Source organism: Canis aureus, chromosome 22 (genome assembly GCF_053574225.1).
Source record: "Canis aureus isolate CA01 chromosome 22, VMU_Caureus_v.1.0, whole genome shotgun sequence".
Taxonomy (NCBI): domain Eukaryota; kingdom Metazoa; phylum Chordata; class Mammalia; order Carnivora; family Canidae; genus Canis; species Canis aureus.
The window spans coordinates 27996880-28018193 of NC_135632.1; the positions used below are offsets into that span (position 1 = coordinate 27996880).

General features: G+C 35.9%; 1 protein-coding gene across 8 annotated transcripts in view; it reads right to left on the bottom strand.

The window, feature by feature from the left end:
• The window catches only part of SATB1 (SATB homeobox 1), a 101207-nt gene that overhangs the window by 25409 nt on the left and 54484 nt on the right, over nt 1-21314 (bottom strand). For all 8 annotated transcript variants that reach the window (XM_077865328.1, XM_077865330.1, XM_077865331.1 and 5 more), the window contains 2 exons: nt 17065-17277; nt 8868-9023 (listed from right to left, as the gene is read on the bottom strand). In XM_077865328.1, the coding sequence (XP_077721454.1) occupies nt 8868-9023; nt 17065-17277 (369 nt within the window). The remainder of the gene's footprint in view (nt 1-8867; nt 9024-17064; nt 17278-21314) is intronic.

Here is a 21314-nt window from a genome sequence, read left to right on the forward strand (position 1 = left end):
GTGAAAGTGGAAAGATGGGATTTGATGAGGATTTTGATAAAATAACCTGGAAAAACCTAGTTAACTTCTCCATTTTTATAGACACTTAACTTTTCATTGCATTTTATTTTTATTTAAGCACATCTTCAACACACACACATACATACCCCCAACTCTTAAAAAAAAAAAGGGCCTGAAATTTTAGTTACACCACATGTGGTTTTCATTTGTGAAAAATGAACAAGCTGTTTGTGGTTAAACTGTCTAATCGCCTGTTATCAATCTAGCGCTGCATTCAAGATTTACAGGATACATCAGCTTCTGTGCCACATTAGCTGTAAAGGGGGGGGGGGGTGGGAGGAAAAAGGAGGAGGAGAGAGTTTATCCTGAGGAATAATATTTCCAATGCAGCCACACTCGCACTACATCTGGTTGTGCTGGTAGCGGCAGTTAAATTGAAATATTTCACAGCGTGTGTCAGAAACATGCAGAATGGTAATTATGACAGATCTGATTAAGCCGGAGTGCCACAAGCTCCCTGGCCAGCGCCGGTTGTGCAGGTGTGACCTTGTGCGTGCCTGCGTGTGTAAATAAAATTAATTACAAGCGAGAGGGTGAAGGCTTCAGTGACATCACAAAGCGGAGAAACTCCCAAGGGGGAGACCTAATGGAATATTTTCCCTCAGTCTAATAATACAGTTCATATTGACTTGAGGTAATTAGTGGGATCATTAAAGCAGTTTTCCCGGCGTATTTGGCTGCCTGATCAGATTAGTGAAAATGTTCTTCAGAACAAGCCCTGTGTGGTCTGCCAGAGAGGAGGAAATAAAAAGCAACAAAGCATATTTTGGAATGATAAGCAGCGCTGGACTTTTACTCTAGCAAAAAAATCTCTACTTCTCTCTGGAGCCTACAGATCTAAATGTCCTGTCCATTTTAATTCTTCTATTCAACTTGGGTATTCCTATACACATTCGGAGCTATTTCTTTCGTCTCCTTTCTCCCCATCAAATCAGACTGCTTCATCACCAGGAGCCATCCCAACTTCCAACAAATCTCTTTTAAACAAGGCGATTTTAAAATCGGGAAAAGTATTGTCAAGGACTTCTTTACTGTTACCTGCCGATATGGGGCAATTGGGAGAGTCAAAAATCAGGGCAAGGGATGCCACTTAAAATTCACCTACTAAACAAAAGATTCTTCTCTTACGTAACACAGAAGAGAGATTTAAATGCTTATTCGCATTTGGATCTCAAAACGGGTGTCGCGTGGGCCAAAGTTGGGGCAAACATTCTTCCCGTTGAGCAGAACACCGAGCCCTCATCAAGAAAAGGGCCATTTGTTTGAAAATACTCTATTGAGCATGCTCTACCTTGCCACTGGAATATGCCAAGCGCTGTCACAGATGGCAGGCTCTGACAGTTCCCATCCGTAGCGCCGATACTCGACAGTTCAGCACAAGATCAGTGACATTCTGTCTCATTAGAACCACGCTAATTATCACAGCTAGTTTCAGGGGAAACCATGTGTTGCAATGGTCAATTTGAAGGAGTCTGTGCATCAACAAACTGGTAATAAGGATCAGACACCTTATTATATGACAGCATGCTGCCTATGATCTGATTTACGGAATCAGAGGCAGTGAGGCGGCCGAGGAGGCTGGCAGTTTATGAAACAGTGCGTTGAAGCCCAATTCCTGAAGCATACTGGTTGAAAAGGGAATTGTTAAAAAAATACACAAAGGCAACTGGAGTTGCTGAATCGAGCAATCAAAGGAGAATAGATTCTCTATGAACATACAACAGAAGCAGATGAAGTCTTAGAAGAAAAGACAACTTCATCAATTTAACAATTGTATGGCAACTCCACATGAGGAGGGAACTTATATTTTACAAGGTATTTCATGATAAATTACTGAATGGCTATGTTTCTACTAATCTCTAAAATATATACATTTATTTTTACACGAGCATCTATGACATTGTTGTGTTTTGTCATGCAAAAGAATTGCATGTGTAAAAGCTTAACAACTATACTTATAAAAATGAATCATCTTAAAGGTTACTTTTTAAGATACTGAAGGTATTCGGCAGAGCAGAAAAAAAAATCCACATGAGATTCGTATTAGCAACATAAGTTCTTCCACCCTTCTCTTAGCACCTTTCATTGATGTGAAATTTTAATGGTGCAGTTTCTTCCAGAGCTATTTTTCTATTGTCATTTTGCATAAATGCATTTTCATAGTTCATTCATTTTACAGGGCCTTTATTTTCATTTCTCATATGAGGAAAAAAAAGAAGATAAAGCTAAAGTAAAACCTACCTTTACTACCCAAAACATAAAAGACAACTGTTGAGACTTCTGAGAAAACACTTTTGCTTTCAACTTGGTAGTTTGCTGAAGGATTATATCAGTGTTATGGTTATGTGCTAAGTTTAAGTGAGCTACATTCAGTTTGAGGATTAACTGCTGTTTAGAGTTAAACCGCACTGGTTTGCTTTCTTCCCTGCTCCTATTTTGTGGATGCCTGAGCCTGTCCTGAAGAACTTACTCTTCACCTGTCAAAACTGATTATATTGTAAAAAGCTTCCAGAAAGAGGAACTTCCACAGAATATTCTTTCTCTGTACTTTTCAATTTATACTAATATTTTAGGACAAAAGGTGGTCTCTGATTAAAAAAGAGTCTACAAATACATCACTGGTGTACTCATATTTAGAATGCATGTGCTGCAATACTTTAAAAGTGGCCCACTCTTGTGGTAACCTTCCTTGGACTTCCTCATAGGATAATCCTCCTTAAAGAGCAGGCCCAATATTCTCAAAACAGATGCTTTTCAAATATTGTCTAAAATTTTCTTGCAACATTTTTCAAGATGGAGAAAATGGGCTTCATGAGTTATGACTATATTTCTAACAGTTAACTTATTAAATGAGTCAATGAGGAAAAAGTATTTATATGATTTTAGTGAATTAATTTCAAATGTAAGGGAAAAAGAGTGAAAATTTTAAATGATTTGAAAGGGGCAATAAGATAACTGAAAATCTTCTGTCCAACTTGTTTAAAATAGATAACATTAAGTGTATAGAAGGAAAAACATCCCTCTACATGCTTTTCTAGCCCAAAATATAATAAGCAAGTAAGTGTTCTACTGAATAATCCTGGGCCCCCTTAATCAAACCCTAGATTTGTAAAACACAGGCTTGTCTTTAAAATGTAGACAGGCTGATATTCAGATCCACATGTTTAAATAGCTCTTAAAACATTGTGTAACATACAGTCATGTACCTTTTAAACTGTTAGAGTATGTCAATATTTGTATATTTAAAACCACTGATTTCAATAGTCCTTTTAGCAAGCACCTAGAAATATAAAGATAGGTCTGCATTTTAGAAAATTAAATCCAATATGGATTCCCACTAATTTACACATAAGAGATTTTTAGATGGTTATCAACATAGGACACCTTAAGCAGGAGATGATGGATGGAAGTCCACATCCTTCTTATTCAAGAATGCAGCTCAGGACGTCCCACATAGGTGTTAAATTGCACCGGGGCAGGCTGCCAAAGTGGCTACACCTGAGGTTGTCTTGCCTCTCTCCTTGCACATCCCTCAAAGTACTTCTCTGGCCCTTCTTCCACCAGGGAAGCCAATTCAGGTCAACTTAAGCTGCATCTCCCCAAAGTCACCTCTACCCAGAAAAAAAATAAATAAATAAAAATAAAAATAAGATACAAGCACTAGATGGAGAGTGTGTAATGAGGCAGTTCTCTCTTCAACCCTGGCTGAAGAAAACCGGATTTGCCCAAGAGAAGGGGTTGTGAGGACAGGATGTAAAGATCATCCCACAGCCTCCCAGAAAAGGATGTGGCACCAGGAATAACAGAAACTGTGACTCTCACATCTGCAGGGGCCTCCTTTGTGTCTTCAATAGGAGGCTACACAGGTGAAATCGTGTTGCAGCAAAGTCTGTTGCATGAACATTCCAAAAGAATGAATCAGCATAGAGCTTCAAAGTGTAGTTTCCCTGAAGTGTAATTTAATTCTAACAAAATAAAGGATGCCTTCACTAACGAGCTGTAATACAGAGCGCAATCGTGGTCTGTGATTTTTTTTTCCCCTGGGTTTTGTCACGATACACTCCTGTTTCCAGCAATGAAAATTACATTTTTTTTTCCCCATCTCCCCACTGATTCATGACCTATCATCTTACATGTATTTAAGACAGTCCAATCACCCTGGAAGAATTTCCAAACCCAAAGGTCAAAAAGATGCACTGGAGCTTCCTTCTTTCTTCCACCTCCTTCACTCCTCTCTCCCTCACAAAAGGCTTTGAATCTCAAGGGCAAAAGTGCTGAAAAGTGAATGGAAAAAAGGCCAAAGTCTTTAAATTACTTGGTCTCTTCCACTGGTTGTGCTATCTCTGCAGAGGCAAAAATCCACTTTTTTTTTTTTAAGCACTAAAAAACCATACCTAGCAACTAGCTGGAGCACTAGCAGCCAAAGAGTCCTGTAACTCTACAGGACTAGTGGATAGAGACTGCCAAAGATTATATTCAGTCATGTTCAGTCAAATAGAATTTTCATCATCTAGTTGCTTTACCTAAAAGAAATATCCTGTTCAGTAAAGCACTAGAGAGAAATCATTTTCTAAACACAAGTGGCAATGCAGCGCCGTTCTGTAAAAGCCCTTTACTCCTGCTTTACTGTATCTGCAAGCTCCACCTCTACAGACATGAAAATCGATGTAACAATTCGATGTACAAGGCGAGGCCTATGGCGCTGCTAATGTCCCCTTGCTGGACATACACCTTAAGTCTCAGAGCTCTCAGGGGGTTTGCTGTGGAATAAAATTAGATTCCAACATCTGCCACCATTAAGGAAAAAATTCCATTTCCATCTCCCATATGAAAACACTATAACCAATGAACAGTAACTGAACCTTGATACCGTAATGGTTATTACCCAAATCAACTATTTTTTTTAAACAGTAAAATTAGCGGATTCTGCTCTCATAATTATTTGAATGTTATCAGACTAAATGTTTGATAAAATTCCAATATGATTCACTTGGAAAAACTGCTGCTTATTTGAATACTCAGAATATAAAGTGTATTCATTTGTAGCTATTCACATTATGTTTAAAGCATATCATCTTTTTAAAGTTTGCATTAGCCTGCTTTCCTACCCAAGCACAAAAAGTAGCCTACCTTCAGTTTTTATTCGCATATTTTATTCAGACATTTCTAGGAGAGTTAAAAACAATCTTATTTCTATTACTCATCGAAGAGAAGATATAATACATGTGAAATGGTGGCATCCACAGAGTTAGTTTCTTTTACTGAAAATACTTTGTGCATTAGTCAGTACATAGCACGACTGTGATGTGTCTGGTTTCATAACATTCTGGGACTGTAGAGACCTTAAAAAATGCTTATGCAGCCTGCCATTCAGGGTATCCACCTAAAGCTTTACCTTTTAGTCCAAAATGAAAAGTATCTGAGATAAATAGATAACAAATAAGCTACTCTGTGTAAAGACCTGAGCCTCTTGCTTAGCACATTATAAGACATCATCCATTTGTGTAGAGTGCTGTATAATTTAAAAACTCTTTTGCATCTATTGTAGCATGTGATCTTCTCCCACATTCAAAGAATCTTTGGCTTAAAAAGGTTAAATAATTTCTCAGTATTATAACATCAGTGATACAGATAGGACCACAGGCTACTTGGAGTCCTCTACCATGTATCTCCCTTCACCCCAAGCGTACATGAAAAAAGCCTGGATTCCAAGGACCCTATGGCTTATAAGAACCCATATTCCATGAAAATGTCAATGAAGAAAGGAAAGCTCACACCGTTTCCTCTAGCAATTAGTCCAATACCCCTAATTCCTCTGTTCCAGAGCAGGCTATTACTTAAGTGCTGAAGCTCCTAGAACCCTGTGGAAATACTAAAATAGGACAGAGGCAGAGAATTGAGAAACTTGGATTGGCTCTACTGTTTATTAGTCTAGTGACTCTCATGTATAAACTGAAGAAAATAAGGCTAGATCCAAAGGTTATTCTGAGAATTAAATGTAGGTCATACATTAGGCACAATGGGGTCTAGCACAAAGATGGCGCTAGTCGATAAGCCAACCCAGAGGATCAGAAGCAGTTGGAACAAGATGGGGTGAAATAAAAGTGACTCCAGCTCTCTCTCCTCTTCATATACACTTCATTTTCAGGGACCTCTGCCTCACTCCGACAATCTGTGGGCACATACATCTCAGAAGTAAATAATTCTTTTAGAAGTTAAAAATTTTGACCATGGAAGAGGTTAGTCTGATTTGAAGTTTTGTTTGTTTGTTTGTTTGTTTTTTTGGTTCATTTGCTAGTTTTTCCTGTTTCTTTCACAGAAATCATTGGCAGAAGAGAACTTAAATGACTACTTTCCCTTAATAAGTCAGACTCCTTCACTTAGTGGTAAGTACACTTTTTGGACTGTTTATTTTTAAGTAATCGCCAATCTTTCCACATATTTTCATAATGAGGGAAGCACTGACACCTAAACTGAATAACAAAGAGAAAAGTATAAAAATCCTCTGTTAGGAAGTTACAGGATATTAGTGGTTAGGAATAACTATCTGAAAGAATGAAAGTTAATGGTATGCTTGACCCCACAGCCAACAACTGGCTCTTAGGATTCTCTCTTAATCAGTAATGAGGGGATTAGCTAATAGCTTTAGAGGTTCTGGGAAACACACCATCCTGGCAGAGACACAGAAGATGCCAATCGACGCTGCTGGAAGAGACAAATGGGGAGCTTTGTAGGACAGGGGTCCAAAGAACAAGCATGTTTAAAAAACTTACCAGAACATCACATGAAATTACCAACCCGTTGTTGCCATTGTATAAACGGTTCCCAAACAGCCCAGGTGGGCAGATTTGGGGATATCATTTAAAAGAAACAAAGAATGAAGATAGCAAAGGGGCAGCAAACTGAAAGTAGCTATGCTATAAATGGGGAGGCAGGAAAGGTCACTGAATTAAGTGACAGATGATGAGTAATTAAATGACAGTTATGGAGGAATTTTAATATTTATTTTTGTTCATTTTAAGGCTGACCCTTATTACAATAATACCCGCCTAGTTCCTGGTTATCCATTTTCGGGATTTGGAGAAAGTGGCTCTGTAACAATACAGTCGGTTATTCTTGATAAATTTAATTGGACAGGTCAGAAAAGATGCAGGATCAGAAAGAAAGGCAAGATAATATACGTTTGAATACAAGATCTTCATCATAATTAGACTAAATAGCCCAAAACAAGAATGTGCAGGGTGGGTGGGTGAGGGGTAAAGTGAGAACAGGACATTTCTCCTTAATGCATAGTCTTGGCATGTAAATGAAGACATCTGAAGAAGCACACAGGTTTGAAGCGGCTCTAACATTCTATCATAATTAGAAACATTTCAAGAGCCCTGTAATTTCCAATCAAAATTACAGTAATTTCCGATATACAAGCCATGATTCATGACAGAATTTTACATTCCATGAGAGATTACGGTGGCCTGATGTATGACACACTGAGTACAGCACTAACATAAACAATTCAGTTTAATGTTTAAACAGCACTTGATGTTTAGAATCTCACAATAAAAGAAACATATTATTGTAGAAATTATCACTTTGACAGTGATTGAAGGGTAGGCAGGCATGTGGCCTATAAAGCTATAATTTTTACAGTCCACAGCTTGAGTTTAATCATTTTTATATAACATTTCCAAGATATCCCTTAAGTATTTCACCAGCCTATCACTTAAATAAGAACAACCTTATCTAAAGCAAAACCGCTATTAAGTGCCATTATAAATGCTGATAGAGAAAAAATTTAGGAAGAGCTAAAAAAAAGTATGGCATAGTAAATGCAGCATATTGTAAATACTCTCAGAACTGTATATTTTTATCAGAAGTTGACATCAGCCAGGCCCTTTTATAAAGGAGAGTTCACTAATGATAGGGAAAATATATTTGTTTAAAACTGCAAGTTGTTAAAAACTCACCTGAGCCCTTGACTGCCTCTAAATTCCCACCTTGGTAATGTTACCAAATATTGTTGTAAAGGGGAAGGCAGCTTAGCATTCTTCTGGCCCTTTAAAAAGTATTCTTGTCTTTCAACAAAGGTTTATAAGTAATTATGTTTGTTCCTATAGATAACCCTGCTTCGGATGAGCATAAATTTTCAGTATATGAAAATTATAAAGAACTTCATTATCTCTCCTTTGTTATGTTCTTATCTTGTTTGGTAGGGACTTGCAACTTCTCTGATTCAATCCTATTCATGTACAATTCATCAGATTTGGACAGGTTTTCTAATTGTAATCAATTTGTATGGCTTATATATCTTCTATCTATGGAAAAACTAAGGTCATTAGTGTGCAAAGGTATGTGTGGTGGGAGCGCCAGTTTGTTTTCGTAAGTGCACCTAATAGTTGTGGATGCCTGAGTTGGAACAGAAGAAACTATTATGTTTGTAGTATTTTGGGACAGAAATCAAGGTCATTTGAGCAATAATGTAACAATAGTAATTGAAGTTATTTGTACCAGTACAATCGACCACATTGAGAAACTGCCTATACTTATGATACTCTTCAGAAAACAACTAGTAACTGACCCAGAGATATCCTGAGAAATCCCTGGTCTGGAGAGTAGGTGTTGGAGGAGACAAAACCATGTACCTCCCGCCTGAATCTGAACAACGCTTTGTTCATCACAGAGCTCTGTCAATAATCCCGGAGACTGTGCCCTCTCAGTGATGTGCGTTCATACTGAACAGACACCCCTCCGAATGAAATTTTCACAAGCGTTGCGGATCAACATTCTCAGCGCCTAACAGAGGTTCTTACCTGGCTTTTGGTCGCTGCAACCTTTGCAAACAGTGCTTGGGACACTTTAGCGCGCTTCATTTCCTGCTGAATCTCATCATAAATGGAAGCATTAATGTTCATGGTATTGTTCTCTGGTTTCCCATTCCTCTCAGTGGCAATCGTAGCTGTTTTCACCTACAAAACAATTTGAACATGACTGTCATTTTTCATTGGCCAAATTGTTTTGAAGCTTTTCAGGCTCAGCATCCAAACTGGACATTGTTGCTCCTTTTATGATCAAGGTGATCAACAGTGCAGTCATTCAACATTAGTTATTACCCGGAGATCAGATTGCTTAAGTTAAGAAAGTCACATTGTCACAGGTGATTGCATCTGTAATAAGACAGCAACTGCCAGCTGACAAACAGGAATTAGAATGCCATAAAGTAAGTTTTCTGGAAAACAGAATAGTTTCAAAGACTTGAAAACCCTAAACTAATTGTTTCCCAATTACTGTCCATTGCAATTCTAACAAAGGAATTTCACAATTAAAATCATAATGCCCAGTGCTGTATCTTCACTGGGTGCCCAGTGCCTAATAGACAATTGCATCACTAATAGCTATTACATACTATGGCCTTTTTAATTTTAGACTCTTTTTTTATGCCTGTTCCTCTTATGTTTCATTTAAAAAATCTTCCATAACAAAGCCATTTGCAGAGCTGCATATTTAAATCTTCTATCCATCCATGAAACAGGTAGAGTGCCTTGCTTAATTATCATAAAGGCTGGTTGCATTTTACACGTGCATGTCCAAGCTGTTCTGTATAATTATTTCATCTTTTCCTGGCACCCCTGTATATAACTATTTCCTTTTGACTTGTAGAACCAGACAATAAGGAAATGTTTCACAATATTTAACAGAACATTACTGTAAGTTACACAAATTATAGAATCAGTGACTTTATAAATATATTCAAAATGAATAATCTTGAGTGAAAAATTAGTATCGATGCCTTTGGTAATAATGATAAGCAGGTATCAGCAATAAAATGACACACAATTTTGGGGTAAAAATAAAATCTTAACCTCAAAATTTATTGATACTATTATTAATTTTTAAAACTCCAAATTTAATTTCTATTATGCAGTCATGTGAACCTGCCTGGAAAATTTATGTATGAACTATGTAGTTGCTTTTTTACTAGAAAATTGGTGAATATGTGAAGTTACCGCAGATGCAAGACCCTGTTCCTCCCAGCCAAATGATTCACTGTGGACCACGTTTCTTAGGATCCTTTCCAGAACCTGGGCTTCTGTTCTCATCTTGGACAATTTCTGACATACATGATGCGCGATAGAAAATGAAGTCCATTTTGGAATAAATGAATGATTTCTTTTGTTATGAAATGATACACCCCTTTAGTCATGCTACCAGTCTTATGGATCTACTTCATTTGGTATCAAAAGGCGGGCAGAGGTTATCCTAAGCCATTTGATCCTCTGCACTTAAAAGAGTTAGTAGAAATCTTTAAAACACGCCTTCTAACTTCTAGCCAGTTAGCAAAATAACTCACCTCTTATCTTGAGGAAGCAGCTAGATTCCTCCACCTTGACGCTACCCTTAGCCCTGGAAGCCCTGGAAGGATAATGCTGTGAAATGGGTGGACCACAGGCCCAAGAGTAAGGAGACAGAAAGGCAGGCAGGATAGGTGACCAATGGTCAGGCCTCATTTGCCACTGCTAACCTATGAACTGGAGATGGGTATGGCAAGTTTCCAGAGTCCCCCTTCTGGCTCTGTGGCTCCAGAAAGCAAAGGCACTCACGGAGGTATATTAACGACTGGAGGCCACTAACAACGTTCACAGGGCTTTGAAGCAATAATCTGCTAAATACCACTTTAGGAGCCAGAAGAGTTAACGCATTACCATAAATTGCCTACAAAGTTGCTTTGGTGAGATTCGCAACTTTGCTCTGGGGTGGTCTTGCTTTGAGGCAGAGGGATAGATTTGATCACCCCATGGGGTCTCTTTTAATACCTATTTTTCTCACTGCTTAAATGAAAGAGAAAAGAAAAGCCATTTCAATCGCTTTGAAAATTGAATGTTATGGAAATGGAGGCATGAAGTCCACTGCATTGGAAGAAATAGTTCCTTGGTAGCAGTCTGCTCAGCAATGGTTAAGAGAACAGGCTTTGGAAACTTGTTGTTTCAGTATGTTTTTAAAATAATTTTCATTCTTTCGCAAAAACTGTGTTTAAGAATTTATCTTTGAGGTGGGCTATAATCATTTGTTTCAACCCTGTGATTTGGTTTCTAAAAATTTCTTTGGTTTAATTTTTTTAATAAAGCAATTACAACTTGAATCAAAAAGCAAGAAATTCAAATCATAAAAAAAAAAAAATCGAATAACTGTTTCCTAGTAGCCAACACAATCAAAAGTGGAAAAGACATACACATGAAACATCCAAGAATTAAAAAAAAGTAAGGGCAACAATTTTTTTAAATATAAAGTAAGAAACTCTGTATTACTCATTTAAAAAATATTTAGAAAAGCTCTTCTTTATCATCTTGTTGGCTCAGATATGTATCTTACCATAGATAAGCTATTAGAATTCTGGAATCACATTTTTTCCTAAACACAAGCTATTGCTTAAGGGGAACGGACTTGGACAGCTTTTCAAAAATATGAAAGCTGAATTTTTCCCCAGGTAAAAATGGAAACAAAAATCTTTTATACCTCACTCTACTAAGTACTATTTTAGCTTAGTACAAAAAAAATCTTCTTTAATCCTGGTTTAGCTTTTAATATTATATCACACATTAAAATTCATAAAGTAGTTCATTCCAGGCAAAACAAACTACTCTTCAGCTCTTCTCCGCAAATAGCACAGGAGGTAAAATAAATGCAGTTGCTTTCCGAATAGCTTTTATCAAGGTAGGGTGTACTACTCCATCATTACGGCGGCGCCGGGGAGGTAGTTAGGAATTGGAGCTTCTACTATTTACCCTCCCATGTGAGGACAGGGGTGCAAGCACTAGGGTCTGCTTTATATTTCTCTAAAATTGTGCAGCAGAACACAAATTTTCCATGAAAATTCTATTTTGTTTCTTCATGGATCACTGAATGCATCAAATCATACTAGAAAATGAACTCTAAATACTATATACATGCTACATACTACATATATAGTACACAAAATGAACTCTATTGTGGTCCTGATTGGTGAATGTAATATTCCTTGATGGAGGTGGAACTCCCTGCAAGCATATGGGTGCTTATGTACACATAAACGCAATTAAAGTTTGACATAGTTTTAATAATAATTATGATAATAACAAAGGCTCATTTATTAGTTGTTTCTCATGTGCTGGGCATCATGTTCAGGTACATTAGCTCTCACCTGCACAAAAGCCCTGAGTAAGTACTATTATTGCTCCATTTTAAAATCGAGAAAACTCTCTTAAAACAAAGAATTTATTCATAAGGCAACATGAGATCTAAACTGAAGTCTGTCTAATGCTAATGCTTATTTTAGAAACTACTGCACTATACTGAAGTCATGATGTTATACAGGATTTCTTTATTTGGGAAAATTCTAACTTTTTAAAGACATGCTTGATCTGCTTTTTAGTGGCCCTTTGCAAAATCTGGCTCATTAATGTCTAATTTTTAGCAAATGGTTTTGTCATTCATTTTACAAATCCAACCCGGATTTATCTGTCAAGAATAAACCTATAATTGTTTTCTTGGTAATGTTATATAAGAAATGTGCTATTTTGAGGCATTTTTACTGGTAATAGAAAATGGTCCCCATTTTCAAATTATTATATACTATCTTGAATATCGTGGTTCTATCTTTTTATACTTCTCTTCCCGTTCTTTTTTGGAATAGTATTATTTTCCATATATGAACTTTAAAAAATCCTCTAGTATTTTAAAAAACAACTGCTAAAAGGAAACATTTTATGAGCACATAAGATCTTAAAATCATGCTGGCCAAGATTCCTAAGAAAATTTTTATCAAGTGTTAAGTTCCTGCCCGTAACTGAACCTATGTTTCATTACATTCTAGAAGACTTTGTTGGAAAGAGGCAGAAGGGTGCAGCTACTAGATTAATTACACATTGCTTATATGAACTTATTACACTTTCTAAAGCACTGTTATAAAATATCCCATCTTCCTTTAGAAGAAACTGAAGAATTACATAAAGAGATATAAAAATATAACGAAAAAATGTCATTATGTAATTCACAGAGAAGTTATAACTTGATAATTACAGGCTTTCAAACAGTCCTTATGGAAACAGAAATTGCTAACTTAACTCCAAAAGTCACACATTAAAACACACAAATAAAATCAGAATAAGCACACATCTAAATAGAAATTGTCAACTTAAAACTGATCTGTTCCGTAGAACAGGTAAGTCCCAGAAAATAATCCCTAATTATTATTAATCAAATTCCTCTAAATAAACTCATCCATAAAACTAGCTAAGTATAGTAAGAAAAGAAGCCTTTAGGACTAGGTAGCTTTGGAGGGCTCAGGTTTCCCCAACATTTTCAACGAGCAAAATTTGGAAAAGGCTATTTTCTCCATCTTTTCAGAAATGCCCAGCTGTCTAAAGTCTTCAAAAGTAGATCATCTATCAAACATTTAACGTATTCTATCAGAAGGTTCTCATATGTGTTCCTCTTCCTAATCTAAAAATAAAACTTCCCACCATCTGTGACAAACAGAAAAAGTCCCCAAGTTTCATTTTCCCCTTTCTAAAGTGTTTGTGTTTTGAGGACGTGGCCTGAGGTAGGAGAAAGAACAAGACACTTAATAGGGGATGTGAAAACTCACTAAACCTTAAATTTCGTTTTCTCTTTTTCCAACCAAAAGGTTGGTATGAGGATTCAGTGAATTCATGGGCATAAAGATGTTAGAGAACCATTATCAAGTACAAGATATTCTTATTTCTTGAATTAGAACATGTAAGTTATGAAAATAGACTTTCAGCAAACAGGTCAGGCCCGGAGCCTGTTGCCGCAGACAGAGGACTAAGCTCACGTCACTGTTGTCCCCACTGAAGCTCAAGGGACAGATCTGCACCAGAGGCATCTCACCTACGCCAGAGTCAGCTAAGATGTGTTGTGATTTCTGAGGCTGGTCAGAAATTTATTCCTAGGGGGAATATTCCTTGGAATAAAACTTGGAGCCTGACGAAAAGCAAGGAAGTCCCTTCTTAAAGATAATTTAGAATCTCAGTTCCTCAATAGTGTAGGTCCTCAGTCTGACCCAGGGAGGACATCTCAATCATCTTTTGTATGACCTCAACTCTACAGGATAAGACCTGGAAGAGAATCCAGCTCTCTTGGGCCTAAAGGTGATCTGGGTCTCCTGTGAGCCGCAAGGGACTTTTGCCTTTAAAAAGCAGTTCTTTAGGGGTGTGTGGGTAGCTCAGTCATTTAAGCATCTCTTCATTTCAGCTCAGGTCTTGATCTCAGGGTCATAAGTTCAAGCCCCATGTTGGGCTCCACGCTGGGTGTAGAGCCTACTCAAAGATAAATAAATAAATAAAAATAATAAAAAGTAGTTCTTTAGAGAGAAATCAGGGTTCGGGTCCAATCCAAGCCGAAGATTTGTCTCAAAATATGTTTTCGAATCACTTCATTTAAGGGGAAATGAAATGCAGTGATAGACTCCTCTTTGTTAAAATATAAAATTAAAAAATAATTTTTTACAGTCTGTTTCTATATTTGTGGTTTTGTCCTTTTTTCCCCTTCCGTTTTAATAATTTGTAATAAACATATATTAAAACCTTAAGTATATTGGTTCCCCTTTAAAAGAATTTAATCAACTGCTGCAAAACATTACTAATTTGACTGCTTGAAAAACATCTGTCCAAATCTTAAGTACTCATTTTACATTGATAATACTTTAAATACATTAAAGATTTCTTAAAATGTCATTCACAAAGTCACTATTGGGGAGTAAAAGGTGAACAAACTGGTTGTGAGCTCTATTATAATAATATGAAGTAATGCAAAGGGATTCTCAATGATGAGGCAAATTAAGATACTTGAAGATGCATATTATAGCAGTGAAATAAAATTACACACACATCAGATAATCATTTAGGAATTCAGTTAGATGGCCAGTAATATTGCATGAACAGAAACTTTTTTCCTTTGAAAGACTTTCACTAAGAATCTGTGGTACCTACATACCTTACATGTTCATCATTGGCTGGATATCCCAGCTAAGGGCTTGGTCTCAGAACAAACAAATAAAGCTAAGGGTGGCTCAACTAGTTAATCAATAATGCAGGCCAAAATAAATTATATTTTCTATCCCAACTTATCAGCAGATGTAGTCTCTAGACATATATATAGGAGAGTTATTCGAGAGTTTCTTAATAATGTATGAAAAGAATACCATCTAAGAATTAATGTAAATGTGGCTAAAGAACAAACTTGATGAATACGGACACCAGAATCACATTTGGAAAAACAAAAGCATTGCAATCAGAAAAAAATTAGAAAACAAAAACTGTATTAAGGCACAACTAAGTCAAATATTTGGATAGATTAAAAAAAAAAAGAAGAAGAAAAAAGAGTTCAATGCTGAAGTTCATACTGATCTTAAGTAAGCAATTCTTTTGTTAGTATTTGCAGATTAAGTGATAAGTAAAATAACTCTTTGCCCAGAGGCCTTCTGTGATGATTGCAGAAGCAAAGTTAACTAATGATGGTGTATTAACTCTAAATACCACAAACTAAATGTTAAACCAAGTCCAAAGTACAATATTTTTCCCTTAATCACTCTTGAAATGTTGTGTGTGTGTGTGTGTGTGTGTATACATTATTCATTCTTCATTCTGAAGAATATATATATATATATATTCTTCATTCTTTTTCTTAAGAAGTATATTATGGAAGGCTTTGGAGATCAAATTCAATAATTGTGTGCATAGACAGACAGATACATATATACGCAATAGAGATCATTCTTCTCTGCTAGAGACACTTGACTTTCTTACCCACAATTACAGCAATGACTTCCTTACAGTCTGTGCCGTAGACATCAAGACCAAACTGTTACTTGTAAAAGGGAGAAAACTGACTTCGGACATTTCTACAAGATTCATTTCATAACATTACAATATACAGCTTAAGAAACTCAACAAGTGGCTGAATATTATGTCTATTCCTTATTGGATGAAGTATCTGTGGCAGTTTCATTTTTAGTGCTGAATGAGCTTTTTTCATATTTCCATACATGGGAAGGTGTTGTGTTTTGTTTTTTTATTATTGATGAAATAACATCAAGATACAACTTCAGGAAGACATTGTATTACATGAATACTTTAAATTTTTGTTCCATATTCAATTTTTATCCAGTTTTAGATCTTAAGAGCTGTATGTGCAATAAATTAAATGTGTAAGAAATATATTAAGTCTAATCTTCTATCAAACTTTTACCTAATAATTTGTACTGCAAATCAACTTCTTGAATTCTAATAATTATAAGGCTATCTTTAAAACTTGCTTTAAAAAATAAGAATATAGATACACATACAGTTACCTGCATTGTGACTTTCATCTTTTCTAAAAACTGTGAAAATTTGGGAAATAGAAAATGTGCCCATTTCTGGGAATATGGATGGAATTCCTTATCAGCCCCATTTAAAGCTGCCTTCAAGGATTGTATTAAACTTAATTATGAAAGATTACAAACGAGATGATGTGTAATTGGTACCAGCTGCACTTCGTATTGGAAAGCATAAATACAAATGGAATTATTTATTTATTTTTATTTATTTACTATTCAAACGGCAGTTCTAAAACTCATAGGGATAAAATGGACTTTATTACTTTTTTTTCCTATTGAATTTAACATATTTCTTTACTTAATAATAGTAGTAGCGACAAACATCCCATTTAAAGACTACTTTTCACCCCCAAAGAACCCCCAAAAGGAAGCAATACAAAGCAATTTTCTTTCCTCTAATTAGTAGCTTATTGTTTTTATATCGGAATCACTGATTGGGGACCAAATTCTCCTCAAGCAACTCTATGAATTATTATTTTTAGAAAAATTGGTATCTATTCATCTATCTTTCCAATTTCTTGAGATTTTTCCTCAGACATTAAAAAGGAGGAGGAGGAGGAGAAGGAAGGGGAGGAGGAGGGAGGGGGGGGGAGGAGGAGGGGGAGGAAGAGGGCAAAGAGGACAGGAGACTTCACCTGGGGAGGACGGCTGGGTGGTGTGCTTATCAGGGGGGCAGGACCCATAGCCGAGGCAGCATTCAAACTCCTTTCCCTTTCATCCTGGTAAATGCGATCTCTTTCAGCTTCTGGTAACTGCAAGAAATTCTGCATAGCCCGAAGGTTTACCAGCAAAGACTGGGATGCAGTCTTGGGGTCCTCTTCCTTTCGGAGGATTTCTGAAAGCAAGCCCTGTAGGGAATGAAAGGCACAGGGTGAGCTTGCTCCTGAGCTCTGCCCAGTCAGCGGTGATCCTTCCCCTTCCTTCTCCACTCTGTTTAGAAAATGAACAGAAACATTAATTCTACACAGAAATATATTAGTTACAATTGAAGTGGTAGAGAGGAGAGCCTCAATTGTATTCTTAATTTTATTAAGCATCTGCTTTACATGTAACACAAACTGAAACTGCCTAATTGGTCTCCTTCCTTTGAGTAGCTTAACTTGCCATGAAATCTTTCACAGAGAGACGATCGAGGGAAGTTAAGAATAAATGAAATGCTCATAATACAACAGCACTGAACTGTATAGTTCTCAAGCTGCCTAGACAAAGGCAGTGGAATGCCGACAGCCCAATATATAAAGATACAAAGCCACTTCTAGAGAAGTAGAACTTTCAAAGAAAATGAATTGTAACATATTAGAAAAAAGAATTATTACTAAAGCATGCTACGTTTTTACAGGTAATATTTTAAGTTATCTCTTAATTTTCAAGTTAATGACAAGAGATTCCTTCTATTTACCATTTAAGGAAACTAGATAGACTATCTTGAATAATTCTAAATACTATCTAACTATAATTTATACCTCTGGATAAAAGGCTGAAAGTTGAACTTCAGAAATCATTGATTAAATTTGAAATACATAATCATCATGGCATGCCCAAGAAAAGAATACTATCAAATTCTGTACTTACCGAATTTCTTAAGGAATAGAAGTCTTTATTAGTAGAAGAAATTTACAAACCACTAGTAAATGCCTTTAAGGTGTCTCTCTCTCCCCCAAATACTAGAGTGTTAATTGCCAACCAATTCTTTTTTTTTTTAATTTTTGGAAGAAGCTTTTCAAGAATGAATGGGTTTCCTCATTTTTGTTTAAAGAATTACATGAAATAGAAGGATCACAATAATGTTCTGCCCATTTGATAAGAGCTGAGCAGCTTTTACCTCTTCCATCTTGCACATGAAATAATGCCTGGAATACCAAAACACATTTGCTTTCTACATTTAGCCAGAATATCAGTTTATCACAAGATAGCTCCAAATAAAATGTCCAGATCTGTCATTTGCAAATTTCACTTTCCAATAACCCTGCAGAAACGGTGAAAGGGAATATTTGGGGAAGGAGAGGCAAAGTGTCATATCAAAATGACTGAACCTAAAGATGATAACATTTGGATTTTTTTTTCATGATTTCCTGTAAGTGCAAACCTAGTTTTGTTCCTAATTCCTCAGGGATAACTGCCCAAATATAACCCTTAGGTGCAGATAGTATAAAAGCACTGACCACTTTAAAAATAATTAATAGGCTGCTATTAAAAGGAACCTTCAAATAGGCTCAGGGGCTGAGAGTAAATTTTAGTTTCTCACTTGGTCTCTGCATCCGAAACCTAGAAAGTGGACCCGAACTTTCAGTTTCACCATTAAAAAATGTGACTGAAGAATGAAGGGTGCGTGTCCTTTCATTCATAAGACTGACAAGTAATGCTGCAACTGTGTTTATACAAGAATAAAACATCCAGTCAATTTAACTAAAATTCAGTCAAACAGGCAGTCAATCATTCAGCTATTTAATTTGCACAAGGCCAACTAATTAGATTGACTGTGTTTCTGATGTGTCACATTGAAACTGAAAAATACAGGTCTCAAAAAAATGCTTGAAAAGAGGTATAAAAAAATAGTCCTTGCTCTCTAATTTTCACCACCAAATGTTATATATTAAAAGATGTTCTCAGAAAAGTAATATATATGAACTACACAGAAATCAAGAGACAGAAATGTATATAGTATAAATACAATGTTATCAATTCCTTGAGCATAATAATCTAATATTCATTTTGTCATCCCAGTACAATGCCTACCACATAAGTGTCTGATAAATATTTACTACATAGATTAATTATGTGTATTCAGACCACAAAAGGAAAAAATTGTAAATGAGTGACAAAAAATTAAGAACAAGATAAGCTACTCATGGGTAAATTCTAATGGTAATTTTTAACTTAAGGTAAGGCTTCAGTGAAAAGTTATATGGCACTTCGTAAGATATATATCTGCACTAATTGTTCAGTAATTTAAAAAAATGGATTAGGCCAAAAGAGATCTTATAAATATTTCGGATGTTACTGATTTCAGAAATTTGAAATTAGACATTTATAAATCTCAAGTAACAAAATACTGTATCAACTCTATTAAAAATGTTTGAGGCAGCAGAGAACTCTAGTAAGGAAAGCAAACACATGAAAAAATACATAATAATATTCTCTATCAAGTCTTGTTAGCATGAAACTAAGTCATTCCTGCATGTTTAAAGTGGAAGACAGAAGTTCATTCAGGAGAAAATTTAAAATCACCTTTACCCATATTTTGATGTTGGTATGACTTCCCAGTTAAGCATGTGCATAAAGTGTTTTAGGGGCAAAACATTTATTTACACTTAATTATTCTACTGCAGCAAGTACAATTTTTCTGCCTGCAATATGTTAAGGTCTAAAGCAATATTTCAAATCCTGGAACACTCAAAGAGCTCTAAAGCAGCCAGTGTAGACAGTGTCAGGTGTTTTAGAAATCTTTGGATTTTTTTCTTTCTTTCTTTTTTTTTTTTTTTGGCCCAGGCTTTCAATGAGGGGAGTGCCCCCTGGTGGAAATGCTTGAAAATATTGTTAGAAAATGTTTTGATTAGAATGTGTTAATTACTCCCCCCCCCCCCCAAAAAAATTCATGTCACTTGAGAATAATTCTAGGTGTAAAATGACTATTACACTTTGATTATGGGAATGTATGTTCTGTTCCTCTTCAAGTTGTTATTTGAATGGGTACATTTATGGACTTAAGATATACATGGCCTCTGTTCCCTATCTCCTATAGTGAAAAATACTCTTCAGACTTAGGTCAAGGTCATTTGTAGTAAACCCCCTGGTGAAGAGTAAGAAGTACCTATTACTAAAATTTTTCTTCGTGCTAAAAAACCGTCAAGGTCATCATGTACATTACTTGCTATCTCAGAGAATATACTAAAACACAGGACTAAAACATATCATCAGTACTGTGCACCATAAGTTCTCAATGAATTTATTGAACAGAATCAAACAAAATCATCAGTCATTTTTGTTTCTGAAAAGAACTTGAGAATTTGTGTTACGTGGTAAGTTACCAACAACTCATGAATATTAATTTTATTGGAAATGAGGAGCTGCTTTTCATTGAGACTTTACATCTTCAAATAATGCACTATGTGCCTTATATATAAAAACATAAAATTATTCTGTGCTGTCATGATATAGGGGTTAAGTGAAAATACTAATTTTTTCACTTAAAAAGTGAACTTACTGATGAATTCCTAAACCTTTTTTGCATTCCAAAAAGAGTTTACAAGTTATTACAAGTAAAATTCATTAGTAATTGTAAAAGAAAGAAAAAACCCTCAATAAATATTATCAGTACTTCCAAAAGCTAATTATGAATTCTTTAAAACAGCAGATAAGCGAAAGAGACTGCCAATCTGAACAAAAGGCCTGTCTGGCCTCCCGTTTGTCTCCTCTTTGAACATAATCACTGATTCAAATAGATTTTATCAGCTTCATGGAACTTCAAAGCCCTCAGAAGGAAAATATGATTTCATGAAACCTCCCTCTCTAAAAAGAAAATACGTAGAATATTCTTCAAGACTACCTGTCTCTGTTGTTTTGTGAATTTTTAATCACATGTCCAGGTGAAAGACTATTTTCAACTCCACCTACTACCTTGGATTCCTGCCAAGTAAGTTATAAGCAGACGCATTTATCTCTGTCGCTTGGGAGGCTAAACGAGAGCTGTCACGTTGGGGTAATAGCACCTTTTTACCTTTTATTCAATAGTGATATGGATAGTGGACTTTCCTTAAATTACACTGTGAAGAATTATAGGAACACAGTAGCAATTTCTGTTATACTTAAGCAGGCAAATTTCTCTCCACCACATAATTTACAGAACTCAAATTCAATAAAACATTACATGATGGTCCATTACTGT